Here is an 18,756-nt window from a genome sequence, read left to right as displayed (position 1 = left end):
CCGAGCGAGAGCGTTGCCAGTGCCCCTGGACTGGCCCTGTGCAGGTGGCACGTAAAATACACCATTTTGAGCGTGGCCGTTGCCAGTACCAGCCTGACTGGCCTTCGTGCCGGTGGCACATAAAAGCACCCACTACACTCCCGGAGTGGTTGGCGTTAGGAAGGGCATCCAGCAGTAGAAACTCTGCCAAATCAGATTGGAGCCTGGTGTCGCCTCCTGGTCCACCAGTCCTCAGTCAAATCGTCCAACCCATGCTAGCATGGAAAACAGACGTTAAACGACGATGATGATGAATAATATCATACTCAAAAGGTAATATTTAAGAAGCTCATTTCATAATCTGGGAATGACGTGGTTAGGAGATTTATTTTGAAAACTAACACATAAAGCATTTCTTAATACATTAATCAGTGGTGTGTAGGATGACTATTTGATTAATTTCATGCAGTTAATTAGCCAGCCAATTCAGAGAGTCAAGTTAAAAGAAAGAAACAGAAAATAGCAATCTAAGCACATGACAGCTCAAAATGCTTTATGAATCCTTATAGATGTTGACCACAAGAGTCAGTATTGCAACAATTTAGGATGGAAGACTATAGAAACAAAATGTTACTATAGGTAGTTATGATTGAATCATTAATTTGTAGATAACATAAAAATTAATTGTTTGAATGAAAATTGCAGCAAATAACCTAAGAATTGTCCAGTCAAAAAAGCATAAACATAAATGTAATAACACACGAATATTCTGAATGTATGTGTATGTGCGAGGAATGTGCACATAACATATTTATATACACACCCCACACATATATATTTACATATGTTATATATATATATATATATACGTATATATATATATATACGTATATATATATATACGTATATATATATATATATATATATATATATATATATATATATATATATTTATGTGTGTGTGTATATATATATATAGATAGATAGATAGATATGCATATATATAGACACACACATGTATGCATATACACACACACACACATATATATATATATACATACAGAGAGAGAGAGGGAGATACATATTCATTTGTGTATGCAAACACATTCACATACATGCACACACACACACACATCATTGACATTGTGTGTTAGAGATATATAAGGAAATGGATTTTTATTAATTCTTGTCACATACAAATAAAACCACGCAAGCTTAAAATATTGAAGACTAACACAGCAGTAATGTGGCAGAAGAAATATCTCTTAGACCAAACATGAAACAATTAAAATACATCTTCCTATTCTCTCCCAGAATTCCAGCTTCATTGATTTAGTTGAATACAAAAACAATGTTTTTAAGAAATTCTGCAACATTTAGTAATAAATGAATCGCAAATAATTTTTCTTCATAGTCTTGATTTAGTCATAAGCTAAAAATAATAAGGAATTTCCACAACATAAAAATAAAAATTGATAAATAAATACATGAATATATATATGCAAATAAAAGAAATATGATAAAGAAAAAGAAAAAAAAGCAAAGTAACTTATGGAAAAAAATTACTATATTTAATATATCAATCTGCTTCTATGTATTTTTGTTCAGCCAAAGTCATTTCATTTTATCATTCCTTACGGATACACATTACGTTCTCTCTATTAAAGTTATTGTGATAGAAGATAATTCTTTGATTGCACACGTATATTAAAAGAAGAAAGAAAAAGAAGAAATATCAGTAAATTTTTCATATGAATTCATTTTTCTTTTATATATGTATGTGTATATATACATGTATATGTGTGTGTATATATATATATATGTACATGTGTGTGTGTGCATATATATGTATGTACATGTGTGTGTGTGTGTATATATATATATATATATATATAGGTATCTATATAGGTATACGTATAAATGAATGTATTTGTATATTTGTATAAGTATGCACATATATATCAATGTATATTTGCATATATATACATACACATACATGTATATATTTGTATGTCTATGTCTCTCTCTCTTTGTGTGTGTGTATATATATAAATTCTGTTAGTCATGTGAAACAAAAAAAAAACAAAAAGCAAAAAAAGCAAAAGCAAAAAAAAAAGAAACAGAAAAATTTATCAGCAAGTAACATGCAAAAACTTCTCCTCTTCTATTGACTAAAGAAAATAGCTGTGAAATTGAGAAAACCAGTTTAATAATGAAGAGTTAATCTGTCTTTCACCTCAGGTTTTCTTTATTACAAACAGTCACAATATAGATCTTTAACACTAGAAATAATCCGGAAATTCAAATGGCTTTCTTGGTTTATTTTCCAAGGGAAAAGTATTGTCTTATTGTACTTTATCTTCTTTCTTTTCCTTTCTTTTTGGTGGGGTGGGGCACACTTCCTTTCTCTATCTCTCACTTCTTTTTCTCCTCCTCCTCCTCTCTCCAGCACACACATATATATGTATGTATCTATCTATCTATCTATATATATATATATATATATACACACACATACATACACATGTGTGAGTGTGTGTATGTGTCTTCATGTTTGTGTGTTGACCCCCTCCTCCACATACATACACACACACATTACATATATACATACATGCTTAAATATACATATATATATATATACATCCATCCATACATATCTTCATATGCACACAAAAATGCATTCACATGCACACATATTTCTGTTCCATTTTGATATTTTTTCATATTTTCAAGACATATTAATATTGGTGGAATGTAGTTCAGTACCAAAAGACTTTCCACTAAAGTTTTCTTCTCCACCTCCTCTGCCAATTCTTCTCCTCCTCCTCCTCTGTCTCTGATTATCTTCTCTTTCCCTCCATACATACTTTCTTTTCTTCATTTGTCGCATCTGTATCATCTTCATCATCTACCTACGTTATATCTTTCTCTTTTCCCATTCTCATTTTAATGTATAACAACCATAAAATACACAATTTCTCAGTCTTTCTCCCCAAATTCTTTCCATTTTGTTGTCTAGTCTTCGTCAATGAGACCAATGCAAAAAATCATAGATAAGTAGTAGTAGTAGTAGCATTAATAATAATAGTAGTAGTGGTGGTGGTGGTGGCAATGGCTGCGAAAGTGTTGGTGATCATGATTGTGGTGATTCTGGTTGTAGTTGAAGAAATAGTTGTGATGGTATGTTTTTGCTGTTGTTTTATCGGCATTATTAAATAGTCACAAAATTTATAAAAGTGCATTGGAGGGGATTTTTGAGTGAGCTGATGACACCCTTTCCCCTGCTATGCTTAGGTAGTACTTTCATCTCACCAATCTTTGATGCATAAAAAGCAAAAAGTCAACCCAAAACTTTGTGACATTTGAACTCAGAACAGGACAAAACCAATATCTCAATATGTATTTTGCCCAACAATCTACCAACTCTGTTTCTTCATTGCCAGCCAATAATCCGACAATATTGCTTTAATATTTCTTCCTTTTTTTCCTTTCTCTGTACTCTCCACATCACTCCTATTTTCCATCTCATCGCCAACAGAATGATTTCTCACAAAATATGGCTTCCCTTTTCCTATCTTTTTATTTTTTCCTCTACTACATACCTCCCTAACTATAGTATTCAGTTTTAGAAACAAAAATCTACCAACATGGCTTCTGTCTTTTCTTGTGCTATCATATTCTATTGAGTTGAATATCTTTCACGATTTTTGTTTGTATCAATCTTTATGTTTGCTTCCCTGCCTAATTCTTCACTCAGCCATTTTCACCCAACAGGTTTGTTTCTCCATTTTAGTCTTATCTATGTAAAAAAAAAAAAAAAAACAGTACTTTTGTCACATTTTTCTTTCTTTTATGACAAATATTTTTTGCAACAAACACTCTATTCTATCTTACTAAATTAATTTGTCCTGCTTCTTTCTACCAAACTTTTGTTCTCCATAACTATTAAAGTTCACATTGCTTCTGAAAGTCTTTATGCAAAAATTACTTGATAAGGGGAAAACCCATAGACTAAAATTACATTTTGTGATTTTTTTTTAGATTGCTATGGTGAATTGTTATTTCTGCTCTCTTCAATTTCAGATAATTATAAGATAGGCTTCCAATTTTGTAAAGAAATTTCTGTTATACAGACCTTTTTGCTCATACACACACAAACATACACACTCTCTCTCTCTCTCTCTATCTATCTATCTATCTCACACATACATACTCTCTCTGTCACTTTCTCTCACACACCCACACACAGACAAAAGCAAACCAAAAAAAGAGAAGGAAACTTGATTAATTTTTACCTGGTGAAAACATTCTACATTGTGAAATAGCTGAATGGATATAAGGGTTCAATTCCAGATCAAATTTTCCCAAGATCATATAAGTCATAACATCTGTAATATTAGTATTTGTATGCAGGAAACTTACATCTTTATAGTTTGGTTAACTGGTGTGACGGAATAGATGACTACTTTTCTGAGATAGACTTTTGTTCTTTGCTAGACTCTTTCCAAATTCAGGCAGTTTTGGTTCCATGAAATCCCGTACCTTGATTTATTATTATTATTATTGTGTGTGTCTGTGTATTTCATAACCAGAAATTTATGATTCTAGAATATTTTTTCTACAAAAACTATATATATATATATATATATATATATATATATTTGTTGGGGACACATTTTTTGTCCTTCTGCCCATCGGTGGTATGAATTTTGAGCTACATCTATTCAAAAATGTTACAAAAATAAAAAAAAAAACAGAGGTGGAAACAGCCACTTACCTTTGAGGATTGTAGTTCATGAAGGTATACATTTGACCATGAGAACTGATACATAGAAGAGTGAGATGAAAAATGTAGAAACAAAAAAAAAACAATGGAAAAGAGGAATAAAATTAGGAAGATAGATAGGCAAGGAGTAAGGCCTGGGGAAAGCAGCTAATTAACACTTATGAATTTCATGGTTACATTTTGAAATTTAACCATGTAATTAAGAATGGAGGTGCATGGCTTAGTGGTTAGGGTATTTGACTCATGACTGCAAATTTGTGGATTTGATTCCTGGATTGAATGATACATTGTGTTCTTAAGTAAAGCACTGCATTTCACATTGCTCCAGTTCATTCAGCTGGTAAAAATGAATAATCCTGCAAGGGACCAGCGTCCTATCCTGGGAGGAATATATACACCAGGGAAACATATAATAATTGTATGGTGGAGAGTCCTGTTGCCAGGCATAGGGTCTTCCAGCAGCCACACTCTTGACCAAGGGCAGCACTACCTCATCCAGGCACTTGATGTAAGCCTCCATGTTGAGTGTGAGGCTGTGTGAGAAGATGAATGGGGGCATAACGTTGCCATCACAAGTGATCAATCCAAGCACCATAATGTTGACTGGATGTTTGATTTTTGTCACTCTCGGAATATGTCCTTAGACTGCACTGTTCTCAGATTGACACACAAGCACTCAGAAATGTTCGTTTTGGAGATTCCAACGCAAATACTGAGCAGTACAGCTTGTCTTTTCCAAATTTCTGGCAGTGCGAATTGCATCATGCTGCTATTTTTTTCACAGACGGTGCCCAACTAACCCTACTATACTGTGTAGTGGACAAGATCAAAAACAAACAATGCAGATGCACGAAATTAGAAATATAAAATGGCAACAATTTACCCATCACACCCTGTATGTGTGTGTGTATATATATATATATATATATATATATATATATATATATATATAATTTAGAGACGAACCACCACTCTACAACTCAGAACCCGTCCAAATCCATGCTGTGACGCATACACCATCTTAATATGTCTAAGATTTTAATCTAAAAATTTGAATTAGATAATATATTACATAAGTAAATCATATAAATTATAGAAATATTAATTTTAAAAAAATTTAAAGTTAAAATTATAAATTGGACAGTAAAAATTAATACGATAATATACAGTATAGAAGTATAGATGCAAAAAGTTAGTGCTAGTATATAGATTACGCGTGTTCCATGGCTGAAATAAGACCATATAAAATCATAAGCAAGTTCTATCCGAGTTCATTAGAATGGGGAAATGATTTTACTCCCAAAATTAGTCACTCTTCAGGTCAAATCCCTAAAATCATTCAAAGAATAAACATAAACATGAGAAATAAAAAAATATATATAAAGAGACAAAATCTGTAAACTAAACCCTACATTAACGGTATTAATATAATTATTAAGAGTTACAATCTAAAATATTGAAAAAGAGTATTATAGTAAACAAGGTTAAAACATTATGGAATAAGTAGATAATAGTAAAACAATGTCTTAGTGTATAAAGTTACTAAAAGACGGATGTCAATATTGTTTATAAAATCAAAATAAGAAAACATGACTTTCTGCCGGCTGGTAACTGTATAATTAAAACAAAATGGCTGTGCTATAGAATTTATACTAAAAGGTCACGTGATATGGCGTCTATTACACAGAAGTACATGCGTATTATAATTATTAAAATAATAACGAAAATATCGAAAAAGAAAATCTACCTAAAATAGAACGTTACTTGAGGATTAGAAATACTAAAATACTTAAACTTGCAAATTAACGCAGAGTAATAACTATACACATACGAAAATTCTATATTACGTAAATAATGCTATGAAGATTAATACTGAAAAGTCACGTGATAAACATGGCGTCCATTACCAGAGGTAAGTACGTGTTATAATTACTAAAATAATAACGAAAATATCGAAAAAGAAAATCTACCTAAAATAAGAAGTCTATTGAAGATTAATAATACTAAAATACTTCAACATCTCAGATTTACGCAGAATAATAACTATACCAAATACGAAAGTTATGCATTACTTAAAAAATGTTATGAAACATTGTAAAGGACTGCACATATTATCGTTGAATACTTAAAGTAAAGGTAGTTATATGTTCCAATTTGTATAATATTGATATGATTAAAGTGTATTCTAAAGCTAATTTGATGTATTTCACGCTACTGATCATAACTATAAGTTGGTACCTAATCCTAGGTTTAAATAAATAAGCTAGTTATCTAAACTTATTATATAAGTAATTTAATTTATGCCTGCATTTAATATTACGTTCATCGTTGACTGAGTTGTAGTGTGGTGGTTCGTCTCTAAATTGGCAATATACATATATATTATATATTAGGAAACCCGGTATAATATTATACCGATTTTTGCCTGTAGGTTGGAATAAATTTTTTATTCCCTAATATTATTATTACTATATATATATATATACACACATATATATATATATATATATATATATATATATATATATATATATATATATATGCAATAATACTACTGGATATTACTGGGCAATTCTGAAGGTGGACGAGCTTTATACTGTACTCTGCCATGTTCCTAATGGAATATTTTGTAACTATACTCATGCACACACACACACACACACACACACACACATATATATATATATATAAATATGTATGTATGTATGTGCGTATGTATGTATGTACATATATAAATATGTATGTACGTGTGTTGGCTTCGTAAGGTGAATTCTACAATAAAGATGTAATTTTCTGCATACATAGTCAAAATTAGTCTGAATTTCTTGAAATTCTTCTGAATGATATTTGGATCTACTCTTCATACATAAGGATTTAACTTGGATGTGTATTCAACTTACATTTACTGGTGTTTGATTGTTTGACATCCTTAACCAAATTCTTTTAAGACTGAATGCTTTATTAGCATCTGCCTGGATTTTTTAATCTCTTTCTTTATATATATATATATATATATATATATATATATATATATATATATATATATATCTTTGAAATACTTTAAAATATTCCTTTTGCTTATAATTTCAATTATATTTAACTCTTTGCTACACCCACACAACACTTTCATTGTCGTGAAACTAGGATTTTCTGCTCTTGAAGAGTTTGGGTATTAGTCTGAAATCTAACAGAGTTGATAGACCAGATATCAGATTTGTGCTTCTTTGGAAATACCCTGCCATTATATTCAACCAAGATTTGTATATATATATATATATATATATATATATATATATATATACGTATATATATATATATATATATATATATATATATATATATATATATATATATATATATATATATATATATATATAAATATATATGTATATATATATATATATATATATATATATATATATATATATATACAATTTTCTGTAATTTCATTCTGAGCAACAGAGCAATAGATGAAATGCAAAAAAACGTCATGAAATTTTAACATCACCCCAAAACCAAGGGAGATAAATTAAAGACATTAAGAATAAATTTCTTGCGTTCATTCACATGTATTGAAAAAACATCTGATCTTTATCATCTATGAATATTTATGTGCATCTATAACTCTACGTATGTAAAGACTGAGAAGGTGAATGACAAGGACCTTTTTGTGTGCACAGTCTGTGACAGACCATGTCTGTCCTTGGCTGGCCTCAAATCTCACCTGCGAACCCATGGAAAACAAACCTCATCCAGCTATTCTGATTATATGTCTGTGCACACGTTTGAATGTGGTGTGTGCCAGAGGGTTTGCAAATCCAATGGGGGTCTTAAAAGACATGTTAGGATCCACAATGAGCAGAACTTACTTGCAGGTATTGGTAGTGCAAATCAGAGGTGCAATCTGTGTGGGTGTTTTTTTCAAAACACTGTCTGGTTTAAAAAGCCACATCAGACGCCATGAAAGGGCTAAGGTGTAGGTGCAGGAGGTGGTCAAACTCTGTTTAAGGAGTAGACAACCACCATGTATGCATGCATGCATGTATGTATGTATCTATGTATGTATATGTGTACATATGTATGTATATACATATAAGATGGATGACCACTAAGTGGACATCCAATATGCTAGATGTAGACCCCATATGGTCTAACCACTAAGAAAAGATTGTTCTCAAACCCCATATGGGGTCTACATCTAGCATATTGGATGTCCACTTAGTCGTCATCCCTCTTATATGTATGTAATATAATTTTTCTGAATCTTCAGATTTTTTCAGTATGCTAAGCCACTGGTTTGAATTGATATTAATCAAATTAACATTCAATTTTTTACCCTTATTATTTAAATATATCGATATATATATATATATATGTGTTGTGTGTGTGTATTTATTTGTGTGATGTGTGTGTGTGTATGTGGTGGTGGTGGTGTGTGTGTCTGTGTGTTTGTGTGTATGTTACCTCTTGACATCTCTTGCTTCTGGAGGGTTTTGCTCTGGCACCCAATCCTTTTACCTAGATAGTCCCTCTCACCATTATATAAATGTGGGGAAATGTGGGGTAGCCATATATCTTCTCTATAGCAAGATACCTGCTTGTCTGTGACATAAAAATCACCTCTTCACCCTCTCATATACTACCACATTTATTCGGCAATCCCACCAGTTACTGTAAAGTAACTGGCATTAGGAAGGACATCAAGCCTTACGAGCCATGCCAAAGCTGACATGGAGCATGATATAGCCTTGTGGATGACCACATCTGGTCAAACCATCCAACCAAATATGTGTATATATATATATATATATATGGAGGTTATGAGAGGTAATGGTGTCAGTAAGACCCAAAGGTGTCAGGTAATGCTGAGTAAGTGCTATGGATAGACCATAGTTACGCTCCAGGTTCAGTGATTATACAAATAAGGAGTCCAACGTAAGTCATATATCAGCGTGTGTATATATATATAAAAGTTTTTAAATATTTTAAAATATATTTTATATATATACATGCATACATATTTATAAGTGAGTGTGTGTGTATATATTTATACATATATACATATTTATACATATATACATATATTTATACATATATACATATTTATATATTTATACATATATACATATATACATATATACACATGTATCAAGACATTTTCACATTGTTGGCGTTCTTCAAAGGAACTGAGGTTTTAACTCTTGTTGAATTCTTATTTGTGATTACTTGACATATTCTAATAATGCTACTTACAAAAAGGCATGACACATCATAGCGCCAAATTCTTAAACCTCTCAGCTGAGTAGAGCTCATTATAGATACTTATGATCCTTAACTGTCATGTAACTCCCAGTGTTTATCACACTCGTCTATTACACTTTCAGTGTGTGAGGGATATTTCACTACATCAATTACTAGGACAATCAGCTTCATTGCTTGATTATGATCATGTGTTGTCCTAGTGGTTAGGCTGCTGGTTTTGAATCATGAGGTTTTAACTTTGACTCCTCATTCAAGAATTTCATTGTATTCTTCAGCAACATACTTTACTTTCATTTTACTCTAGTACACGCATCTGACAAAAATGAATATTAAAACCGACTGAGTATCCAGTTAGCTTCAAGTTTACACAACTATAATAACAGATCTTAAATCCTTCAAGCATGAAGAGGGATATAACAAGTAGTGGACTATCCTGTTCTATATTGAACTTTAGTGCATCATCAGTCACATTTCTGCTCACTGATAACAAAATGTCTTATTCATATTTTAATCCCAACAAAGATGTTTAAGGAAATGTGCTTGAAATAAGCATCGTACTTGTTTTAAATATTATATTTCTAACAAATATTAAAACTTTTTTTAACACTCATAGTACCTGTGGACATTTACCACCATCCTGTAAACTCTCAATAACCTACAGCAAGTGTTGCAGCCCAGATTAAGAACTACTACTTTTTATCCATAAATGAGAAATCTATTCAATAACATTTGAACTGCAGGTGCACATTGGCTCTAAGAATAATAATATATATTTGATTTTACAAATTTCTTGATGTACAACTTATATTGCAGTGTTATTCTTAAGGCCTAAGCCTCACGGCAAAACAGCATTTATTTCACTTAGGACTTTAGAAATTCAATCAGTGAATGGTTCCAATTATGAATGCCTGTAAATTTTTGCCTATGAGTCAGGTTTTCTCCATTCTTGCTCTTCATCGTGATTTCCATCTTTTAATCATAGTTTACTTGCATGCTATTTGCTTATTTATAACTTGGTCAATCAGTCAGATAAAATTCCTTACTTATGATGCAAGCACATTTCATTGCCTTGCCTACTTCATTCATTAAACAATGTTTCAGCTTTGCAATCATTAAATCTATAGCTTATGTTACTATTAAACAAAAAGTTTATTTGTTCATTAGAATATCTTAAGCAATGATAATTTCCATTTGCTAAAATGCTTTTTTAAGAGCAAAAATTTGATGACAAAAATTTAAGCAGAACTGTTATTCACTTGAATGTGCATGTGTGTACGTATGTATATGTGTGTGTATACATACATACACACATACATGCATACATGCATACATACATACATGCATACACACACACACACATATATATATATATATATTTGTATGTATATATATGTATGTACATATGTATGTATGCATGTATGTACACACATATATACATGCATGCTTACATACATACACACATGCACACACACACACACATACATACATCCATCCATTCATTCATACATCCAAACATACATGCTTTACCTTTACATCTCTTTTTCTGTATTTCAGATGTCTATTCCTGCAAATTTCAACATCTTCAAAATGTAGATAAAGACTCGTTTGTACAAACACTAAATTACCCATCAGACATCAGTAGCAGACATGTTTACCATCCAAGTATTAAGAAAAATTTACACAGCAATGAAATGGGAACTCACAGTATTAACACAACTACACAACCTTGGAATTTACCAATGAGAAACAGTTTTACATCATATACAAAGCCATTACCGGCAGTCCCCAAGTTACCATATTCATGAAACTCTGTGTCTTTGATGTAAATTTGTGTGTGCGTGTGTGTATATCTATATATATATGTATATATATATATGTGTGTGTGTGTGTGTATGTATATATATATATATATATATATATATATATATATATTAAGACTCAGACAGTTCCATGTAATATTAATGTGTTACCATATTTCTCAAGGGAGTGTTTTTTTTTTCCTTTTTTTCTCTCATGACTGAGACAGAAAATTGTGAAAACATTGACAGCAAACATTTGCTCTGTTGTTGACAAAGCTCTGGTGCCCTGTTTCAATTCACATTTCATCAATATCAATAGGTCAGTTTTTTCAAGTTCAGAATATAATTAACATTTGTTTAGTTTACGCAATCTTATTAAAAACAAAAAGAAAAAGAAAAAAGAAAAAAAAAAGAAAACAAATTCTGTTTTTTTTTCTCACAATTTATTTCAAATAATGTTTAAATGATGTATTAAAGAAAAAAAAAGAAACAAACAAAATATTTACAAAAAGAAAAAACATGAGAAAGATCTAGGAGAAAAAAAAAGAATGTGAAGAAAAAGAAATAAACAAAAAATTTAAATTATTTTATTAAAAGTTTTTAATGAAAGTTTTTTTTTCCTTTATTACACTCTTTTGTGTTTCGTGTTAACCTTGAAAGAAAAATATTTTTTCTGATAATCATTTTACAGGATGAATTCATTTGTTGCAGAAATAAAGCGAACACAGCTGTACTAGTGCTATACCATCTTTATCCTTGCAGCAATCTAAGCGCTATAATTAAGAGTCTTCTCTGCAGTCTTTGAGTCTTCTCTGCAGTCTTTGAGTCTTCTCTGCAATCTTTCAGCCTTCAGGAAATACCAAACAAATTCTCTCAAATCAGACTATGCCATCATGAAGTAAGGACACATTGTGTAATGTAGTTATGGATTCACCAAGAAGGCAAGGTGATACTGCAGCAACACCTTTGATCAGAGCTGACCTGAAGCTAAACAAGGACAATAACTATTCCTCTATTAATCTGTGTGTATTGATGAACCAACGATAAAGTGTATACATAAATGCTTGAACTACAAAAAATAGCAAACAAATCAACCTTAACCCTTTAGCATTTAAACTGGCCATGTCTGGTCAAAATATTCTACCTGTTGTATGTCAAAACTGAACAGATCTGACCTCACACCAATCTTACAATGTCATTCTAAAAAGAAACAATTTCATCATTGAAATCTTGAGACAAAGCATGATTAATTCAAAATGATATCAATAAATAAGCATTACATTTGACAGAGTTATCTGAATGTTAGAGAGTTAAATCACATCTGACTGAAAAAAATAAATAAATAAATAGATGGGCACATTAGATAAGGTTTTCCTAGATATGCAGTGTCTGAAAATAAGATGAGGTGGTCATGGCTAGAACACCTTTGATCTGAAAAGCTAGCAACAGCAATATCAACTAAATGTAATTATTATATTCATTGACTCACTCTATCTGTTCTTCGACAAAGATTTGTTTACCTAAGCCTAATGTATACCATTTCAAGATCTCTAAATTAGATTCTGAAAATTTTTAGATAGTTTATATGTAGTTGAAGTATAGCCTTGCTTATGCCTGATGAATGCAACCAATAGTACACAGGTGATCAGTTATAAAGAACTCAGTAGATTAGAAATGTAACATCTTTTATTCTTTGGGATCTCAGAATATTTGTTGTTCTGGTTTCTGAAATAGTTCATTTGTGAAATTTCAATAGTGGAAGATGTTATACATATCCATATAAGGAAGAAAAGAAGTATTAATATATTCCTTGAGGTATTCTCAGAATATAGACAAAGTCGTGAGTTCACCTCAATTGAACTTTGACACCATTTAATTCAACTTGAACATGGGTTTAAAGAACCATAGCTGAGCCATGAAAATTAATCATTAGTTACATCTGAACTGTAACAAAACTAACACTTAGCCCTTCATTAAGGATGACACTGTAATTAAATTATTATGAATTCAGTTACAAAGTTAATTAAAGCTGAAGACTATATAGGTTACATTAAAAGTAAATGGTTTACAGCGTAGAGATCTTGAGAAAGGCTATTTCTAAAGTTGAGCCTTTTTTTATACAAGAATACTTTTGAAACCTAGCACAAGTAATGTTTACACCTTAGAATCTATAATGGCTTCATACAAGGCAAGACAGCTGGAATATCTACTTCATCCATTCCATGGAGGATTAGAAATTAAGTCCTGTGTCTAATTTGATTAGATTTTATCAGAATGTTTGATAATAAGCTAAATGATTTTATTTTCCAAGCTAAATAAACATACTATATTTTAATATGGTGCTCTACCTTCAGCCACATGCAATGCTCTTCATAAACCATAATATTGCTTGAAGAAATGGCTAGGATGGATTTTGGCATAAACGGCCACCAAGAGTGATGATGTTGGAACAAGATGCAAAACGAGAAGCAAAAGATACATTAAGCTTGTTTTACTCTGGAAATTATGTAGAAGAAAGTAGTTTTAAAAATGGCTGGCCTTACTGGAAGGGAAGTGGTAGAGTGGTGGTGCTGGTGGTTTAGCTTTGGGCCATCCCTGATTGAACAACCCTATGATAAAATGCATTCCAGCAATTACCATCCCATCATTGTAGAAATTGCCCAAATAACACTACAATTTCCATTACCTTCTTATCTTTTTTTTTTAACCAGTGAGAGATGTAGCTGTTATTTTTAGCAGGTCAAGTGACCACATAAAAGTTTGTATCCTAGCTCTTGGTGATGATGTTAGTAGCAATTAAAGCGATAACAGGTGATAAGGTGATGATGAAGAGGATTAATGAATTTACATTTATCATACCACTCAAACCAAGTATAACTGTTTAATCCATTCCAAGCTATACTGCCTACACACTTCAAAAGTTTCAGTCAACTGATCTAATTGGAGTTGCTTCCCTTCACATTTGGTGTTTAGATTTTAGATAACCTTAGCGGTAGATTTTGTGTGGAAATTAAATGGGTAACACAGACCTGTGACATAAAACTTGTTTCACATTTATTTGGTAAAATTGATCAATTTTTAATCGCTGATTTCAAAACTTACAAAGAAATTGTTCTATAATGTACAGTTTCTTCACAAAATCGATCATGGCATTTTACACTTATGCCTGAATTTAACTATTATCTTTTATTATTACTATTAACTGCGGTATTTAAACAGGCTATGACTGTATAACAAATAAGCATATGGTAACAGCAAAATGGCTTCAGCTACACAGAAAGGTGTTTGCATCACTTTAGCTTCAGTTGGTCGCAAGCAGTGAAGAGAGAAAGATGCACTTTACAATGTCATTAATTAATTCCAGTAATTACTTATGACATTTATGAATATGCTTAACATAACTGCATACTTAGTTTTACCTTAAGTTTCATTTAGTTTTCAAATACATCTACGTATTTACACACATACACACGCACACACACTCACATACACATGCATGTATATATTCACATACACACACACACACACATCAACACATTAAAGCTCCAAAAATTAAACAGAATCATAGCAAAAAAACAAACAGAAAGTTCACATGTGAGACAAGGACATTACTCATTCCTCATCAGTTATTGTCCCAAAACTCTTTACAGTTTCATCCCTTTAATGATAATATTGTTCATTTTTAGTGGCTGATACACAAATAGATCAATACATACATACATACACACATACATACATAAATATATACATAAATACATACATACATAAATACATACATGCATACATACATACATACATACATACATACATATATACACACATGTACATACATACGAAAGATTTTAGATTTCCATTCTTCTTAAAAAAAAAATACTTTCAAATAAAGATATTATTTTATATATTAGTATATGCTTCAAAAGCACTTCAAACAGAGAGAGAGGGGGGAGACAGTCAGACAGACAGAGGCAGTGAGAAAATAAGGTGACTAAAGATGCAATGACATCACAAAGCCTTTCACTTCTCAGAATCCTCTGTACATCTATCTGTTTGTCGTTTTGTTTGTCAGTCTCTCTCTCTCTCTCTCAATCTCTTCCTGTATCTTTCTTCCTACACCATTTCTGACTTTATAGTCACTGCTGTCATCTCAGCCACCACTACCATAATAACCAACTGTCTTACTATTTGAGTTACTTCCCTTAGCATTACACATTTTTTACAAAGGTTGTAAAATAAATATTAATACACAGATATATAGTATATTAGTTAATGTAGGATGAGCAAGCAACATCACATGAATGACAATAACTAATAAGAGAATATAACCAATATGGACAATCACTGTGGATTTAATAACAAGTTGTATTAAAGATTCTGATGATGTTACTGAGTAGAACATGCACTGGAAAAAATCCCAAGTGCACAATTGCCAAATATTCTTTTCTTTTCTACTCTAGGCACAAGGCCTCAAATTTTGTGGGTGGGAGGCAAGTCGATTAGATCGACTGCAGTACACAACTGGTACTCAATTTATCGACCCCAAAAAGATGAAAGCAAAATCGACCTCAGCGGAATTTGAACTCAGAACATAAAGAGAGACGAAATACTGCTAAGCATTTCACCCAGTATGCTAACGTTTCTGCTAGCTTGCTGCCTTACAGTTGCTAAATATTGTGACTGTAACAACCAAGAAGAGAAAAATAGTCTGTATATGTCAGTATATAATAATTTGTTCAAATAATTTTTTCTGCAATTATATTGTGTCCCCTAAGTGAAGTATGAAATAGTATCTAATAACAATATAAAAAATTACTATCCTTTTATGTAATTCAGTAGACATGGATCATTTAGTGGTTGAACAGGTAGAGCATTGAACAACAAACCAAGGGTCAGTGGTTCGTGTTCAATTGATTCTTCATCTATGGCAAAGAACTTCTATTTTTGTCAAAAAACTCAGGCTGACTGTAAATAGTGCAAGTGACTTCTCCCTTATGAACTCTGTAAAACAAAAAATATTTTATTAGTTTGCAGTAGTAGCATAGCCAGATTCTTAAGTTAGGGAGAGCGAGCACATAAAAAAAGGCACCATGATACATACCAAACAATTTGTCACTCATTTCCCTCATATCACACAAAATATTTCATTAGTTATAATATACATAATGGTATTCTACATTAGTGTTTCAGTAACAATGTCATTATGTCTGAAACTGACAACTACTGATAAAGGTGTGACATGAAAAATATGAAGTGCTACTGGATCGTCCAGTGTCAAAAGGTTATATTAGTGGTGACTGACATATCACAGGAGATTGAGCAGATAGTTCAAAAACACAGGAAGTTTGTCAAATAAAGTTATGTTTCCCGAATGTTTACCCAAAGCCACAAGGCTATGTGATTAACAATAAAAAAAATGTGATTCAAATTTTATCATACAAGGGAACTAAGGAATTTAAAACAAATGTTAAAAAGGCACCAATTTTGAAAAATGTACTCAGGGGAAGTGGACACTCTCCTTGCTCTCCTATTGGCTACACTACTGATTTGTGATGCAAAATTCAAATCTTCCAATGGGGATAGTCTCTACCTAGCTGACTTTCCACAAATATATTAAAAATAAAATATCATCTTGATTTGCACTGTCTGTGTAAGTTATTAACATCTCAGTTGTTGGTTAATATCATTGTGTCCCATCATTTGTACTGTGCTCTCTTCTGGTCAAGGAACTGAGAAATCACCCTGCACCACTCATCTGGCAACAGGACAGGTAAGTAAACAGAGAACTTGGTTGATAGCCAGACTAATGGAAAACTGACAAGAGAAAGAATGAAATATTTGTGCAATCAAGATATACAAATTGCTGAAAAAAAAAAAGAATGTTCAATAAAATGTTACATATTATTGAGAAAGATTCTCATGTATAACTGCTTATGTGAAGGGCATATAAGTAGTAATTTCAATAGCAACTTTCAGAATACATTTCTTGAGGACATGCACAATGGAATGTTGCTTTCCTTTAACTACAAGGAGTTACTTGACATTTTAGAAGACAGAAATAGATTGCTTGTAAAGTAGGTACATCAGACGAAGATACTGGAAATTAAATCAATAAATGAAAAGGATATATCACGAGGTAAAATCACTTATCAGAAGGCAAACAGGAACTGGTTTTCAGTTGTAAGTGACGAACAAGGTAATCTTAAATAAATTCTACTATTAACACGTTGGTATATAAAGATGCTAAATTCTAATCTATGTGCTCAAACACTGCTAGATTTGTTTTCAGAAATCATTGAACATTACAGAACCTTGTTTACTTTGTAGCAAGTCTTGCTTGAAAATATATGCAACATTACCAACCAGTGTTTAAAATTTGTCATTTACCCAGTCACCCACATCTGATCTCTCCATACATGTACCAATATATATATATGTATGTGCTCAATATATATATATATATTTATATATTTTATGCACACACACAGACATCATATAGACAAACACACACACACTTATGTATATAAGTACATACACATATACTTACAATTAAATCTGTGCATGTGGCAGTGTGGGGGTGTACGTGTGTGGGTGTATAATTTGGAGACAAAATTATAAATTAAGAACCATGTTGTTGCCAAGTTAAGCTACCAGATGTTTTTGGCCATGTCATGTTTCTTAATTTATAACTTTGTTTTCAAATTGTACCAACTCCATCACTATTTACTGACACATAAACCCTTCTCAGATTACTATGTATGTATGTATGCATGCATGTATGTGTATGTATGTATGTATGTGAAGTTTTGCCAATGATAGATGTAAAGTAAACAGCCAACATTAATAATACAAATTATATATGGAAATATGAATGCATGTTGATATAATTTATTAGATTCTTTAAGCCAGTACCTCAGCATGGTCACTGACCAGTGA

The 18,756-nt window shown here is 31.6% G+C and overlaps 1 protein-coding gene across 2 annotated transcripts in view; it reads left to right on the top strand.

Annotated features, from left to right (window-relative positions):
- The window catches only part of LOC106878749 (protocadherin gamma-A11), an 87,747-nt gene extending 75,312 nt beyond the window's left edge, over positions 1-12,435 (top strand). For both annotated transcript variants that reach the window (XM_014928070.3, XM_014928068.3), the window contains one exon: positions 11,582-12,435. In XM_014928070.3, the coding sequence (XP_014783556.1) occupies positions 11,582-11,620 (39 nt within the window). In that variant the 3' untranslated portion in view covers positions 11,621-12,435. The remainder of the gene's footprint in view (positions 1-11,581) is intronic.
- Positions 12,436-18,756: the final 6,321 nt, after the last annotated feature.

This window comes from Octopus bimaculoides, chromosome 14 (assembly GCF_046866305.1).
Source record: "Octopus bimaculoides isolate indiv1 chromosome 14, ASM4686630v1, whole genome shotgun sequence".
Classification (NCBI taxonomy): Eukaryota; Metazoa; Mollusca; class Cephalopoda; order Octopoda; family Octopodidae; genus Octopus; species Octopus bimaculoides.
Note: the sequence above shows the minus strand (reverse complement) of the source record. Positions and strands in the feature narration are given on the sequence as shown.